Source organism: Mauremys reevesii, linkage group 10 (genome assembly GCF_016161935.1).
Source record: "Mauremys reevesii isolate NIE-2019 linkage group 10, ASM1616193v1, whole genome shotgun sequence".
In the NCBI taxonomy this organism is placed as follows: domain Eukaryota; kingdom Metazoa; phylum Chordata; order Testudines; family Geoemydidae; genus Mauremys; species Mauremys reevesii.
In genome coordinates this window covers 37,538,239-37,554,811 of record NC_052632.1, presented here as the reverse complement: position 1 = coordinate 37,554,811, position 16,573 = coordinate 37,538,239, and the positions used below count along the sequence as shown (strand labels likewise).

The following is a 16,573-nucleotide window of genomic DNA, read 5'->3' as shown; positions in this document are numbered from 1 at the left end:
AACTCCTTTAGCACCCTCGGATGCAGCGCATCCGGCCCCATGGACTTGTGCTCGTCCAGCTTTTCTAAATAGTCCCGAACTACTTCTTTCCCCACAGAGAGCTGGTCACCTCCTCCCCATACCGTGCTGCAGAGTGCAGCTGTCTGGGAGCTGACCTGGGAGAAGACAGAGGCAAAAAAAGCATTGAGTACACTAGCTTTCTACACATCCTCTGTCACTAGGTTCCCTCCCTCATTCAGCAAGGGGCCCACACTTTCCTTGACTTTCTTCTTGTTGCTAACATATCTGAAGAAACCCTTCTTGTTACTCCTAACATCTCCGGCTAGCTGCAACTCCAAGCATGATTTGGCCTTCCTAATTTCACTCCTGCATGCCTGAGCAATACTTTTATACTCCTCCCTGGTTATTTGTCCAATCTTCCACTTCTTGTAAGCTGTTTTTTTGTGTTTAAGATGAGCAAGGATTTCACTGTTGAGCCACTAGCTGAGATACCTCCACATCATCCTGGTAGGGGGCGAAGAGGGAACAAAGCCACAAGGCCCACCCTCAAGCCCTGCACATCCCCAGAGCACTGCAGAAGGCCAGGGCTGTCCATGCAGAGGCCTTTTATCTCCACACCAGCTCTAGCCCCACGTTCAGTTGAAGGCAATGGGAGCACTGGCTCCACAGCCCCACTGAAAATCTGGCATTGGGGGGCACAAGATACTCTTGTTACAAAGGAACATTGAGATGATCAGAAAGCCGGAACCAGGGACCATTCTAGAGTTTGGCAGCTTTTACTTAGGAGAGTCAAGAGCTTTGATTCCTTCTAAATTAGACTCTTCCTCAGTCACCCTGTGTGAGTGTGTGGATAGAGAGAGAGAAAGTACATGGGCCCACCGGCCCCAGGGAAAAGGGTTGGAGGAAGTGCAGAGGAAGAGAATAGAAAGAATGGGGGCAGGGGTGGGAGGGAAGATGAAGGGGGAATCAAAATCATAGAGAGGAGAAGGGATAAAGAAATGGCTCAAGGGGAGGAGAAAGCAAGACAAAGAAGCCACCACGTTATTATCCAGCCAGGCTCGTGGAGCCTGGTGTAATAATTTGGGCCTCGTACACCTATCCCCATTATAAGCTTAACTTTGGGTAAGTGCATAAAAAATTGATCAAATGTTCCAATAATTCATAACAGGGAATGTTGAGGAAAGGGAGACAGACTGAGTGAGCCCAAACAGAAAGGCCAACTAGTAACTCAAGGACAGTGTTAAGATCATGCCTGGTCAAAAAGAGAACTGTGAGGCTGGAAATCAAGGGACCAAAACTGGTGTGTCGGAAATGAGATCTAATTGGTGGACAAAATAATAAGGGGAAGGACTATTCCACCCATCGCTCCCTTTGGGGTCCATTAGAAAAAAAAAGACCTTCGGGGAGAATGAAGTGCTCTGACTAGCTGGGAGCTGGGTGGACAGGGAGAAGTGAGCTTCACTGCATGGCTGCCACATCCACCATCTCCTAGGGACCACAGGATCCACCGTAACGCTCTTGGGCCTTCATGATCTTGATCCTGATGCTGAGAAATATCCTGTCCAGACCAGGCCTGAGAGAGAGGGACCCAGATGACACGGCCAGCTTCACTGGCTCCGGCCAAATCCCAAACACCACCTGGGAAGTAATACTTTGGTTCCTGCTGTCACCACTGGTCCCACCTTTGTGTGTAATTTTCCTTCCCTCCTATTTCTCCTCTTCCCTCTCCCTCTCCTTTTGCCTTCTGTTTAGTAAGAGTCTGGCTGAGCTGGCCAAGACTGCATATTTTGCAGCACTGCTGTGATCCTGTGACTAAAGAGGTGGCAAAAAGCAATGTTCTAAGCAGCCCAATGCTCATACAAGTTTGCCAGGTCTCAGACCGGCTGATCGGACCGTGTACTGTGCCTTTAGTTCGCCAGCAGTAAGGCTGCAAGTGAAAGTTTTTCAATCTTCCCCTCTGTCTGTGTTTTTGACATATTCTGTCTTTTCGGAAACAGCATCCGTCTGCAACAACAGATCCAGCCTATGTCAGCTAACTCCTTCTCTCTACCAAAAACAAAAACAAACAAAAGCAAATAAAAAACCCAAATAAGAAAGGGAAAAACAAGGGACAGCTATTACCATCTTTAAAGCCATCAAAGAGACCTTCAGACAGGGCTTGTCTCTTCTAAAAACTCTCTATAGCAAAAGAATATTGTAAAAACAAAAGCCTCACTCAATACGCTACATTTCAAATGTGTGAACTGTTTCCTTCTTGTTCTGTGTCTTTAATAAAAGGTTACAAAGATTTTTAACGGGGTGTTTGCTGTGGGACTGAGCAGACCAATGTCTGTGTGTTCCAAAATCCCAAGCCTTGTTTCACTGATTAGTGCTGTACAGTGGCAGGTCATGTTAACACCTTTCAATCTCTAGGCAAATATATTCCATTAAACCGAATACAAAAATCTTCCAGGCTATGGCTGCCTCTCGGCCCCCAACTCATAATAGCCCTTGGGAGAGCTGCATTGCTCAGCTGCCCCACACCCTCCCTCCCACCAGTGCCGGCCCCACAGCCACCTTCCTCTCCATCAACCCCACAGTCTCAACCTTGGGGTCAGCTACAACTCTGCCCCTCCTTCTCCTCCTCCCCCCACCCCACATCCAGGCTGCTACCCAATCTCGCCAGTCACAGAATCATAGAATACAAGGGTTGGAAGGGACCTCAGAAGGTCATCTAGTCCAACCCCCTGCTCAAAGCAGGACCAATTCCCAACTAAATCATCCCAGCCAGGGCTTTGTCAAGCCTGACCTTTAAAACCTCAAAGGAAGGAGATTCTACCACCTCCCAAGGTAACTCATTCCAATGTTTTACCACCCTCCTAGTGAAAAAGCTTTTCCTAATATCTAACCTAAACTTCCCCCACTGCAACTTGAGACCATTACTTCTTGTTCTGTCATCTGCTACCACTGAGAACAGTCTAGATCCGTCCTCTTTGGAACCCCCTTTCAGGTAGTTGAAATCAGCTATCAAATCCCCCCTCATTCTTCTCTTCTGCAGTCTAAACAATCCCAGTTCCCTCAGCCTCTCCTCATAAGTCATGTGCTCCAGCCCCCTAATCATTTTTGTTGCTCTCCACTGGACTCTTTCCAATTTTTCCACATCCTTCTTGTAGTGTGGGGCCCAAAACTGGACACGGTACTCCAGATGATGCCTCCATCTGTTGGCAGTGCCCCTACTTATACAGCCCAAAATGCTGTTAGCCTTCTTCAACTACACAGGGCACACTGTTGACTCATATCCAACTTCTCGTCCATTGTAACCCCCAGGTCCTTTTTCTGCAGAACTGCTGCCTAGCCATTCAGTCCCTAGTCTGTAGCAGTGCATGGGATTCTTCCATCCTAAGTGCAGGACTCTGCACTTTCCTTCTTGAACCTCATCCAATTTCTTTTGGTCCAATCCTCTACTTTCTCTAGGTCCCTCTGTATCCTAGCCCTACCCTCCAGCATATCTACTACTCTTCCCAGTTTAGTGTAATCTGCAAATTTGCTGAGGGTGCAATCCACGCCATCCTCCAGATCATTAATGAAGATACTGAACAAAACTGGCCCCAGGACCGACCCTTTGGGGCACTCTGCTTGATACCGGCCGCCAACTAGACATGGACCCATTGATCACTACCTGTTGAGCCCGATGATCTAGCCAGCTTTCTATCCACCTTATAGTCCATTCATCCACTCCATACTTCTTGAACTTGCGGCAAGAACACTGTAGGAGACCGTAGCAAAAGCTTTGCTAAAGTCAAGGAATAACACATCCACTGCTTTCCCCTCATCCACAGAGCCAGTTATCTCATCACAGAAGGCAATTGGGTTAGTCAGGCATGATTTGCCCTTGGTGAATCCATGCTGATCACTTTCCTCTCCTCTAAGTGCTTCAGAATTGATTCCTTGAGGACCTGCTCCATGATTTTTCCAGGGACTGAGGTGAGGCTGACTGGCCTGTAGTTCCCCAGATCCTCCTTCTTCCCTTTTTTAAAGATGGACACTACATTAGCCTTTTTCCAGTCATCCGGGACCTCCTCCGATCGCCATGAGTTTTCAAAGATAATGGCCAATGGCTCTGCAATCACCTCCGCCAACTCCTTTTGCACCCTCGGATGCAGCACATCCGGCTCCATGGACTTGTGCTCGTCCAGCTTCTCTAAATAGTCCCAAACCACTTCTTTCTCCACAGAGGGCTGGTCACCTCCTCCCCATGGTGTGCTGCCCAGTGCCGTAGTCTGGGAGCTGACCTTGTTCGTGAAGACAGAGGCAAAAAAACCCAAACACTGAGTACATTAGCTTTTTCCATAGCCTCTGTCACTAGGTTGCCTCCCTCATTCAGTAAGGGGCCCACACTTTCCTTGACTTTATTCTTGTTGTTAACATACCTGAAGACACCCTTCTTGTTACTCTTAACATCTCTTGCTAGCTGCAACTCCAAGTATGATTTGGCCTTCCTGATTTCACTCCTGCATGCCTCAGCAATATTTTTATACTCCTGCCTGGTCATTTGTCCAGTCTTCCACCTCTTGTAAGCTTCTTTTTTGTGTTTAAGATCAGCAAGGCTTTCACTGTTATTTACTATTCTTTCTACTGTGATAAAGTTCCTCCTCTATGGTGGGTCCTGCGCTTATTGGCAGATTTGCTCGCCTCAGATCTTCCCCTCTGGTGGAACCCACAGTCCGGGTCAACTCCTCCTGTGTCTGATCAGGAGTTGGGAGGTTTGGGGGAAACCCGGGCCTGCCCTCTACTCTGGCATCCAGCCCAGGGCCCTGTGGATTGCAGCTGTCTCTAGCACCTCCTGTAACAGCTGCATGACAACTACAACTCCCTGGGCTACTTCCCCATAGCCTCCTCCAAACACCTTCTTTATCCTCACCACAAGACCTTCCTCCTGGTGTCTGATAATGCTTGTACTCCTCAGTCCTCCAGCAGCACTCCCACTCCCCTCCTTGCATCTCTTGCTCCCAGCTCCTCACATGCACACCACAAACTGAAGTGAGATCCTTTAAAACCCAGGTGCCCTGATTAGCCTGCCTTAATTGATTCTAGCAGCTTCTTGATTGGCTGCAGGTGTTCTAATCAGCCTGTCTTACTAAATTGTTTCCAGAAATTTCCTGATTGTTCTGGAACCTTCCCTGTTAACTTACCCAGGGAAAGGGGACCTACTTAACCTGGGGCTAATATATCTGCCTTCTATCATTTGGCCTGAGCCCATCACACTACACATTGGGAGGGTTTGTTCCTGCAACCTCAATAAGGATTCTTTAAAATATAGCCAGCTCTCCTGGACTCCTTTCCCTCTCACGTTATTCTCCCAGGAGATCCTGCCCATCAGTTCCCTGAGGAGTCAAAGTCTGCTTTTCTGAAGTCCAGGGTCCGTATTCTGCTGCTTTCCTTTCTTCAGGATCCTGAACTCAACCATCTTATGGTCACTGCCTCCCAGTTCCCATCCACTTTTGCTTCCCCTACTAATTCTTCCCAGTCTGTGAGCAGCAGGTCAAGAAGTGCTCTGCCCCTAGTTGGTTCCTCTAGCACTTGCACCAGAAAATTATCCCCTACACTTTCAAAAAACTTCCTGGATTGTCTGTGCATCGCTGTATTGCTCTCAAAGCACACATCAGGGTGATTGAAGTCTCCCATGAGAACCGGGGCCTCCGATCCAGTAACTTCTGTTAGTTGCCGGAAGAAAGCCTCATCCACCTCACTGCCCCCTGGTCTGGTGGTCTATAGCAGACTCCCACCACGACATCACTCTTGTTGCTCACACTTCTAAACTTAATCCAGAGACTCTCAGGTTTTTCTGCAGTTTCATACTGGAGCTCTGAGCAGTCATGCTGCTCTCTTACATGCAATGCAACTCTCCCACCTTTTCTGCCCTGCCTGTCCTTCCTGAACAGTCCTTCCTTTACCATGTCTCTACAATCCCCCTCGTCCTCTCCAGCCCACCTGCTCCAGGCCTTGATCACCCACCCCATTAACTCTGCCCTCCCCCCATATCTCCTCTCATTCCCCTTCAGAGCCCGCTGTAAAATCATCTCACCCGTCAGACCAGCCCATTCTGATCCCTCCCCTGGCTCCCTTGCAGGTCCTACACTACAGCCAGCAAATTCCCCAAAAATGCATCTCTCAGGGCCACCCAAACCACGTGCAAATTAAGCAAATCCTTTCAGCCACACATAAAAAGGGAATGTTTTGTTTTAAAAATTCAGCCAGTCTGTTTGGACCATTCCACAGCAAAATGTTGTCACTTTTCATTTTGAAATTGAGGCAATGTTAAAAAGAGAGGTAGAGGGGTCTTGAAAAACACCCACAAACAACCTGAAATGAACAACCAAAACAATTTTGTTTCAGGCCAAACCGAACCAATATATATATATCTATATATATATAGATATATAGATATAGATATAGATATAGATATAGATATATTGGTTCGGTTTGGCCTGAAACAAAATATATATATATATATATATTTAATTCTCCGACTGGCCCCCAAACTGAAAAGTCACTGATTCGCTCAGCTCCATTCAGCACCCAAATGCAGCTCCTTCTTGAATCTTTGCAAATTTTGTCCCCATCTAACTCTCCGGGCTCATTCCCCCGCCACTCTCCCAGCCATTCCCTTTGCGTCATTCCCTGGTTCTCCCTTGCCATGCTGCTTCTCAGACTAACATTATTCTCCCCTGCTCCTGCCCCAAACTTTCCTCTCTTCCTTCAAGTTCCTCCTTAAACAAGAGCCTACTCAGGACAATGGGAAATCAAATAAACCAAGCAAGAGATTCGCTGCCCTCCCCTGGGTTGTACAGCCCCCAGCATGTTGGGACTCAAGAAATACCCACGGGTCCTGCACTCTGACTGCCTTTTATTGAAGCCTTTAGGAATGAGATTTAGTGTCCGTGTGTATCCTTCGGAAAGAATCTTCTCAGCCCTTTTATTCTCTCGGCCCAGGGCACCGATGCAGCTGTGTCTGGACTAGCAATTGGAGCGCCTCACGCTGAGACAGACGCCCAGTCCAGTCTCATGCTTCAGGGATTCCATGGTCACTGAGGGCTGAGGAAGGAATTTTTTACCCATATGGCAGAGAACAGCAAAGCTGGCCAGGTGCATTGTGGGGATTTCACCTTCCCCTTTGCTGCTGCAAGAGGCAAGATACTGGAGTGGACTGACACAGAATGATTTTGCACCTTGTGGTTGAATCTCCTCTTCTCATGACACATTATACAGACAGGGTTTGTGGGGAGGCCCCGGGGCTCCTTTGGATTAAAATTCCCAACAAAAGCCAAGAGCAATGCTCCCTTAATCCAGCCTGGGGGATGCAAAGCCCAAGGGCTCTAGCCAGACAGCCCCAGCCCACCTTGCCTCTGTGATGTCAGCAATGGCCCTGTGTCACAAAGAGGGTAGGCCCTGTGTCACCAAGGGGTAGGCAGCCTGTGGCTCAGTGTGCTCTGGGAGCTGGAGGAGGGAGCACACGGCTGTCTGGGCTCTGCTTTTCAGACAGTTGGGAGCATTTTGGGGAGCATATAGCACCTGTTTACATAGAACTCGCAGAGGAATCCACATCTTCACTGTCATCTGCAATTATATGTGAAACATCAACAGTCTTCTGTGGCTCGACCATCCCAGCACAGGAGAGAGGGACCTTTCCTACCGTGTCCTCAGGGTTAGGAAAGAGAAGGACGAAATTATACCAAGCTCTGACAATCAGCCTTTCTTTAGGTAAATATCTAAACAGCAAAAATGGAAAACAAGGTTAAAATCACTGATTTAAATCAAGATTTCCTCTGCTTGCTGATTTAAATCACAGTGAAAATCATTGATTTGACTCGCTCTGATTTAAACCAGTTCGTGCTGCCGTGAACTCGGCGTGGGGTGGAAAGGGTCATTTTAAATTGTGTTGGATGTCAAGTAATTTTATCCCAAAACTTAGTAAAAATATGTAGTTTAGAGAAACAAGCAATGCTAGGCTAGCTCTTCCTATCTCTTTTTCTGACCATTCAGGGGGTGACTCCACTAGTTTAGTCACAGGGGCTCTTTGACATACCTTAGGGGACACCAGGATTAAAACCAAGCAAAAGAATCTCTGTGAGTAACCATGGCTATTTGATTATTAAAGAAAAGAAAACACTAAACAAACCAACAAAAGACAGAACACAAATGAGAAAAGGCTGATTTCTGTTCAGTCTCATCTGTGTGCTTCACTCTGGAGCGCTTTTAACAGATGACACCTTTGTGAGCAGCTCTGCCTTTGATGGGGCACTTTTCTTTTGGTAAGTTGAAACCAAGGTCTTATTTCCCAAAATTGTTGTGAGTCAGACATACTAAGACTGTTTATGGATGGGCAAAATAATGTTAAGAGCAGGCGGATCCTATTAATAACTAGACTGTTTATCTAGATGGGCAAAGTAAGCAATTTTAACTAAATCCTCGGAAATAGAAGAAAGTAGTAAAATTACCGAGTTAGAAGAAACCATTTAAGGAGCTGTCTAGAGACTGGCCAATGAACAAAATATTTAGAATCTTAAAGTCAGTTAAATCCCATGATTTCTCTGTTTCCCGATCTTTAGCCCTTGTCTCTTTCCCAAATGCATATGGTCGAACCATTTACTGGTTCACAGGAGAAACTGTTAACATCTTAAGTTACAACAGTATTTCCATATCACAGCAAAACAGTTACAAGAGTTTACAACTCTAATCCCTTGACAGGGTTTTAGCTAACTTCTCTTACCAACACATGCTGAAGTTTTGGGGAGGTTGCCTTGGGCTGGTTTCTTCCCGAGGCTTCTCTCTTCTGTCTGTGTCAGCTTGCTTGTAGGGAGGGAGAGGATGAGTTGAGTTTGAGCAGGGTCGCAGCAGGGTCGCAGAGCGTGTGCAGGGTGCTCACTTAGAGTTTTTATACTCTCCTCTTCTCTATTTCCGTGCAATTTTAGAAAAACACCCCTCTCTCGCCCTTTCCTTGGCTCCGTACATTCATGGAGCCTCTTCATCTTATGCATAGGTAGTTTGTTAATGGGTATATGTGTTAGGGCTGTAAGTCTTCCTTGACAGTTCTATTTCCTTTGTTTATGTGGGGGAGATTCTCAGAACAGCTTCAAATTTAGTCTTGTCACTCTTCTTATTCAGTTCGTTTTCTGAGCTATTTCTTCAGTTTCATTAGGGTTCAGCAGGAAATGAAATTCTGTTTTTAAAAAGTCCAAACATGCCTGTTCTTTATGAGAAGGTTTTTAGTTCTGGACGCAGTCTTTTAAAATCAAATCATTCTTAGCAAGTCTTTAGCTTAAATAGTGATTGAAGAAGTTGTTGATTCTTTAGAACAATTGTTGGAGAGATGATTCTTCTTATGTTTCGGAGTTGGGAGGAGGAGTGGCTGGAGCTCTGCTAGTAACGAATTAATTCCCTATTAATATAATAAATAGTCTAGACTTAAATGTCTTCTTATAGTGGTAATCAGCTGAGCAAGGTCATTTGATTTCATGTTAGTACATAATGCATTTTACCACCTGTAGCAATGATATTAGAAAACCACATTAGATGCTTTTCATTCAGTTAAAATACTTTGCAAACATACCCTCCAAAACAGTTTGCCATTTCAATATTTTAGAAATCAACTAAAGTTTTCCACAAAACTTTTTCTCAACTACACACATTTTTCTCTAAAGTTTGAAGGACCCAAGCAGAGGGTTTTGTTGCAAAAAGGGGCTGGTAGAGTGCATTTTACGGCCTAGATTTATTGTTCTAACATATATGGAGATATACTTATCTCATAGAACTAGAAGGGACCCTGAAAGGTCACTGAGTCTAGCCCCATGCTTTCACTAGCAGGACTAAGTCTTGATTTTTGCTGCAGATCCCTAAATAGCCCCCTCAAGGAGTGACTTCACAACCCTGGGTTTAGCAACCTAAGAGCTCAAACCACTGAGCTATTCCTCCCTAGCCCTTGCCCGAGCCCTAAATTCATTTTGGAATATCCAACATAAATAACATCCTCACCTTCTATGGGTCCAAATCTTTCCTAAAACATTTGTCTTTATAACGTGTTTTATTGAGTTAAAGGGTTAGATCTATACTAAACTGGCAGTCTACAGAAGAGGGGGTGCTCTGGTGTAGATAAAACACTCTTTTGGGTGCTTTGATTCTTGACCCAAGTTCCTTAGAGTTACAAGTGGTTTGTTATAGCAATTCAACTTCTATGAAATATTTTGTACAAAGCACAAATGCCAATAATCGACCCATATTTTAAGCAGAGCACAAAAAGAAAATAGTATAAAAGTTAAAGCAAGTTAAAATGAGGACAGTTGCCTTTGAAAGTTTGTACAGATACTCTTGCGGGACATAAACAGGTTTATGGTTAAGGAGATGTTATTTTCTGGACATTTGCTCATTTCTGGATGGCAGAAAGCTGAAGCCTTCTGCAATGTCTTTGATTAGCGTGAACATTTTATAACCTAGCTAACTAAAACTGGGCTACTCATATTTTCAAGCATCCTGGTGATAAATGTATATTTGAATGTTCAGTAAAGGCACAAACATGTTTGTAATGGCCTAACATTATAAAAATAAGTTATAATAATGCTATTCATAAAATGTTTACATCAATGTTGAGGTCTCGCCACCTCATAGTGGTCTTGTCTCTCCAGCCAGGCAGGCAGCAAAAACCTAAGTCTGGGTCTCCTTGGCCCATCTAGAAGCATGTGTGAGTATGGTGGGGTCTGTGTCATGGGAAGGAAGCCTCAGGGACTCATTCATGTTGGTTCTTGTCTTAGGAGCCGATATGGATCTTTATGGCTACCTCCGCCGACTGCTGGTCCAGTCTGGAGGTGAGTAGGAATTCTCCCCAGAAATGGTCCCTCCTCTCCCCCCATTGCTGTCCTCTCCAGAGCTACCTGCAGGGGACTACTGGGAATCTGCATGGAATCTCCATGTGCTTGGGGAGTCAGGGTCTCCTGATGGAGAAGGTTTGTTTTCTCCAAGGTTCCTTGGAGCAGTTTAGCTTTATTTAAACCCCCAGACATTTCTAGCCCTTCTGAACTGGCAGGGAATTCTCTGATGTGACCCCAATGCAGCACTGCCATCCCGGCCTTGTCTGCACTCTCCTTGTCTCCTGAGGGAGATCTCTTGTTAACTAGAGTAGCAGGGACAAGCAAAGCTGGGGAAGTTCTGGTCTCTAATGGAATCCAGCTGGTTAGGAAAGAATTTGGGGCAGATTCTCCACAAATTTCCCCCGGCCCCTATTGCCCCTGCCCATGTTATCTCAGCTCCCTACCTGTGGGGTGAGGTGTTTGTCAAATGCCTTGGAGATGGGTGTGCAGTATAAATGCTCTGGGCTGTGACTGGTGGCAGTCCCTCTCCAGAGGTGCCCTGCAGTGTCATTAGTTCTCCACACAGCTGTATTGTCTACCTCACCCCCCTGCGGTTTCTATCAGTGACCAGGAAAGGAGAAATGACCCCCTCCCCTTTGCACTTATCCACAGCCACAGACCAGGGGAACGAGGCTACGGCAGCCACTGGGTGTTGCAGCCCTTCCCTATCTGAGCCTGCTGCTTCAGGTAAGTAGGAAACAGGGGTACAGACTCCCCAGATTCACCCCTTTCCCTGCGTAACCTTCTGTAACCTTGAGGTTGAAATGTTTCCAATTCATAGTAAGTTGTTACAGATAAGGCTGCAACAAAACCCAAGTACATGCATCTAGGTCGGTTACAGAAAATGTATTTAGGTGACATTATAAATGATAAAACCAAACTTCATTCCAAAATAAAATGATTCCTTAAGAAAACAGGTGTGCAGTTACCACCTACGCTGTCATCACTGAGTGTTGTACTGTGGATCAGTGCGGGATCAGTGCACTGACAGCAGCGTGAAGTACAGCCTTAGAACCCTGGGACAGAACGGTACCTTGGGGTGTTAATTGGAGCACTCACCGAATTAACAGAACAACTCCCAGTAGAAGCTATTCTCAGACTATTGAACGTGCAGCTGCCCCTTACACTGTTTATATTTCCATCGCCTCCTTATTGACTCTTTACATTGCATGTGGTTTACATGAACATCTGCACCAATATCCTTCCCACGCTATTAGTATACATAACATTTGAATAAAGCAGTCACAATTCTCAAAAACACTCATTCAAAACCCTGCTTAAGCCAGTTATAGCCAAACAGGAGCATCACCCCGGGCCATGTGCTTGCTAACTCTCACTTTCCCATAACAGGATCTCCAATTGATCGCTAACTTTCCTCACACTAACAACTTCAGTTTGCTAAACTCTACTACACTTGAGCTAACTTAGGCCCTAAGCCTATTTTCTATTTATTTCTTAACCTAAACCATCCCATAGGGAGGCCAAATTCACAGCCATGAAAAAGTCATGGATCATGAAATCAGACCTTCCCCATGAAATCTAGCTATTGGAGGGATGGGGAAGGGCAGGCTCCTACCATGGCCCTGGCTCCAGCTGCTAGTCCCCTCTGGGCTGGGGAGGGAGGGAACTGGCACTTCCCCTGCACAGCTGCCCTCACGGGGGAGATCAGACCCCCCTCCAGGAACATACACCTGTTGCTCAGAAGGCAGTGCAGAAGTGAGGGTATCTCACAACCCCCCTACAACAGTTTTGCGGCTCCTCCACAACTCCCTTTTGGGGCAGAACCCCCACTACAACATTGTGACATTTCAGAGGTAAACATCTAAAAACCTGAAATTGATTTTCAAATCCTATGGCCATGAAATTGGTCAGAATGGACCGTAAATTTGGTAGAGCACTACCTATAGGCTATACCTGCCCTTTGCCAACTCCCTCCAGTGGGTCAGCCCCCTCGTCCCCATGAGGTTCTGCTTGTGCCTGGCATTCGACTTTTCCACAGGCCTTGTGGTCTGCACTGCCCAGGGCCGCCCAGAGGATTCCGGGGGCCTGGGGTCTTCCGCGGCGGGGGGCCCCCGCTTCGGCAGTAATTTGGCGGCGGGGGGTTCTTCCGCTCTGGGATCCCCCACCGAAGTGCCCGGAAGACCTGCAGTGGGGACCCCCTGCCACCAAATTACCGCCGAAGCTGGACCCGCTGCCGCAGTGCAGCCGGGTCTTCGGCGGTAATTCGGCGGCGGGGGGTCCCCATCGCGGGTCTTCGGGGCACTTCGGCGGCGGGTCCCGGAATGGAAGGACCCCCACCGCCACCAAATTGCCGCCAAAGACCCAGCTGCACTTCGGTGGCGAGTCCCGCTTCGGCGGTAATTCGGCGGTAATTCAGCGGTGGGGGGTCCTTCTGCCCCAGAGCGGAAGGACCCCCCGCCGGTGAAGACCGGGAGCGGAAGAAGCTCTGAGGGCCCGGGCCCCGCGAGAGTTTTCCTGGGCCCCCGGAGCGAGTGAAGGACCCCGCTCCAGGAGCCCCGAAAAACTCTCGTGGGGGCCCCTGCTGGGCCCGGGGCCTGGGTGCAAATTGCCCCATTTCCCCCACCCCCCTGGGCTGCCCTGGCACTGACTGAATGAGGAGGGCTCTTGGAGTCTCCATCTCCCTGCACTTCCCCCTCCCCAGGCACTGCACGTGCAAGATTTCTAAATCCTCCAAGCTGTGTTTGCTGCAAGCTAGTCCCCACCCCCTGCGCTGCCGAGACCCCATCGCGCACTGTGTGGGAGTCAGGGACTGTGATTGTTGGCACCAACCTGTGACAGTGAGAAGGAGAACTGGAGTGGCTTTGCCTCTGTTTAGAGAATCGCTCCTTTCTGGGTCACACAGGTGTTCTCTGTAACCGAGAAAGTTCTTTGGTGACCCAGGTGTGACTGTATTTGTTACTCAGTGAAATCAGGTTCATTGAAGTGTCACAAGAGGACTGGAACCTGCTGCTTTGGGTACCGAAAACTCCCCTCCCTTTAGCACTATCATTCACATCATTCCCCTGGGCGTTCAACCACAGACCTTTAATGGAGAAATTTAACCCTTCTCTTCTATTGACAGACACAGCAGTGCAAGAGACTTCAGTGTCAGCCAGAGATGGCAACCCACCTGACACAGAGTCTCCTGCTCCAGGTAGGAAGAAAGCGGCGTGATCCACAGCCAGAATTCCTTTCCGAGGCCAAAGTTGCTGTTCATCTGCAATGTCTTTTACAGAATCAACATAATGTTTAGTATCAGGGGGTAGCCATGTTAGTCTGTATCCACAAAAACAACAAGGAGTCCGGTGGCACCTTAGAGACTAACAGATTTATTTAGGCATAAGCTTTTGTGGGTAAAAAACACTTCTTCAGATGCATGGAGTGAAAATGACAGATGCAGGCATTATATAATGACACAAACTAACATAATGTTTAGTTCTAGCTTGTGCAAACAGTATAATTCCCATGGGACCCTTCTGGGTGAACAATGGTATATTAACACGGGGTACTATATTAGAGAATCACAACTGTTATTATGAGAGTAAATGTCTCATTAGCCTCAGAATTCAGAAGGATGCCCACAACGGCTTATTAACTCATGTGCACGGTTGCAGCAATTATCCAAGCAGTTGCAGTGACTACTTGTGCAATCAATCATTGTGATCTGTAACTGGTTGACTGTGTGTCAAGCGACCACGGCTGTGGCTGGAACTGTGGGTGCTACTGAGCCACACACATTCCATTCCTGGAAACAGACGCCAATGCATTTTTCATGACTGAGATGTCCACATTTTTCATATGTATATTAGAAATGGCTTTGTGAGTCATGATCAGATGCTGTCTCAAGCACTGCTGGTTTGGTGGCTGTGCAGTGAGGTGGGCCAGAATAGGTAACTTCTTGGTCAGAACACACCTCATAAGCTCAAATACCTCATGGAACCAAATGTTCTAGGTGATAGAGCTGCCTTGCTGAATCCCAAGGAAGAGGAGAGGTACCACAAAGGTTTTATCCCCAAAGAAGGGGGATCCCACATTTCAGTGCTGCAGCTCTGTGCATCTACCTCCAGCCGAGCCTTGCAATGTCTCTATTTCCTTGGGGTTCTCCAGCTCATGAGTTACGTCCTTCTGGCTAAGGGGAACCCAATGGAATCCCCTTCAAAGTCCCTAGTCAAGCAGAGAGCCTCCTCATGTCAATGGAGGTTCCCCCCAACTGGAGCAATTCCAGCCATCTTGGGAGCCGCAGACCAGCACAAAGAATTGAGCCTGGGTCTCATTCCACATGGCAATGCAGAGCACCGGGCACCAGAGCGCTAGCTTGACCTCCCAAGAGTGAGATGTGAATGTTAGGGTGACCAGATGTCCCGATTTTATAGGGACAGTCCCAATTTTGGGGTCTTTTTCTTGTATAGTCTCCTATTACCCCCCACCCCCGTCTCGATTTTTCACATTTGCTGTCTGGTCACCCTAGTGAATGTTCTGAGGTCTGTGCAGTAGAAGAGAAACTCCTGTGATCTGTTTACATTGGTTCTTGTCTTAGGAGTCAATATGGGGCTTTTGGACCATCTCTACCAAAGACTTACTCAGACTATTGGTGAGTAGGAATTCTGCCTGGGAGCATCCCCCACGATACAGATTTACCCCAGTTCCCTTCTGATTCCTATTGCCCTTACATAGACTCAGTCACATGACACCTCACCCCACCACTGCCCTTCTGAATTACAGGATGGACACCTTTCCGAACAGACAGGACAAATCTGGACTCCAGCCAGCCAGGCCCCACTGACTCTTCTGTCCCAGGTAGGAGTCAACAGCATTTCTCTGTGACAAATCATCACATTTCTATTGCTGTCCCATCAGGATGTCCCATCCCAGTGCACACAGGATCATTCAGTGCCTCAGTTTTCCTAGCTTCATAATGGGGCTAACAAGACTCACAACCTCCACTGGGGTCTGGATGGTGTGGGTAATGTTTGTAAAGGAACTAGAAGGGGAAATGCCCGATCTCAGTGTTAAGTAACATGACACTGTCTGGGCAGTGATTGGTGGAAATCCCTCGCCAGGGGTTCCATAAGGTGCAGACAGTTCCCTCACAGCTGTATGTCCCTGTCGCCCCCAGGGCATTCTATCAGTGACCACGATTGCGGGAAATTAACCCACCTTCTGCCTGTATCCACAGACACAGAGGAGCAGAAGGTGGCCCAAAAACAAGACCTGGCGCCACAAACCCTGGCTGCAGGAGCGGGCAGCCACTCCAGCACTTTCTGTGCTGAGCCTCATGATCCAGGTAAGCCCATGCCCAGTATTGAGTGCCAGGAATAAAGGGGGGGAGAGGAAAGCAGCCACAGTGACAGCAAAACCCCAGGGCTGAGAGGGCAAGAAGAGACTCCACCCAGGCTCTGTGCCCTGCTCTGCACATGCACATAAGCCACTGCCCTGTGCTCTACCTTACACGCCAGCCTCCGTGCCATCCCACGCTAGGCTAAAGCCCTGCTGCCATAGGGCAGCACAGGAATCACCACCGGGCAGCCCGGGTGCTAGTAAAGGGGGAACTGACGCACCAGGCAGCTCCCTCTACCAGCTCAGCTCCCCAGTGGCTCCTCATAATGATTCCCAACATTTTGCTAGTTCTTTTGACTGCCGCTGCACATTGAGTGGATGTTTACAAAGAACTATCCACAATGACTCCAAGATCT

General features: G+C 47.6%; 1 protein-coding gene across 7 annotated transcripts in view; it reads left to right on the top strand.

Moving 5' to 3' along the window:
* The first annotated feature begins 7,477 nt into the window (after nt 1-7,477).
* LOC120373702 (maestro heat-like repeat-containing protein family member 1) overlaps nt 7,478-16,573 on the top strand; it is a 65,311-nt gene continuing 56,215 nt past the window's right edge. For 5 of the 7 annotated variants that reach the window (XR_005585655.1, XM_039492461.1, XM_039492465.1 and 2 more), the window contains exons 1-7: nt 7,478-7,740; nt 10,785-10,838; nt 11,493-11,567; nt 13,963-14,034; nt 15,418-15,471; nt 15,603-15,677; nt 16,057-16,164. Coding sequence is in view for 6 of the 7 variants with exons in the window: in XM_039492461.1 (XP_039348395.1) it covers nt 10,793-10,838; nt 11,493-11,567; nt 13,963-14,034; nt 15,418-15,471; nt 15,603-15,677; nt 16,057-16,164 (430 nt within the window). In the remaining variant the exon portion in view is untranslated. The remainder of the gene's footprint in view (nt 7,741-10,784; nt 10,839-11,492; nt 11,568-13,962; nt 14,035-15,417; nt 15,472-15,602; nt 15,678-16,056; nt 16,165-16,573) is intronic. The other 2 variants (XM_039492463.1, XM_039492462.1) reach the window with 2 other exon arrangements.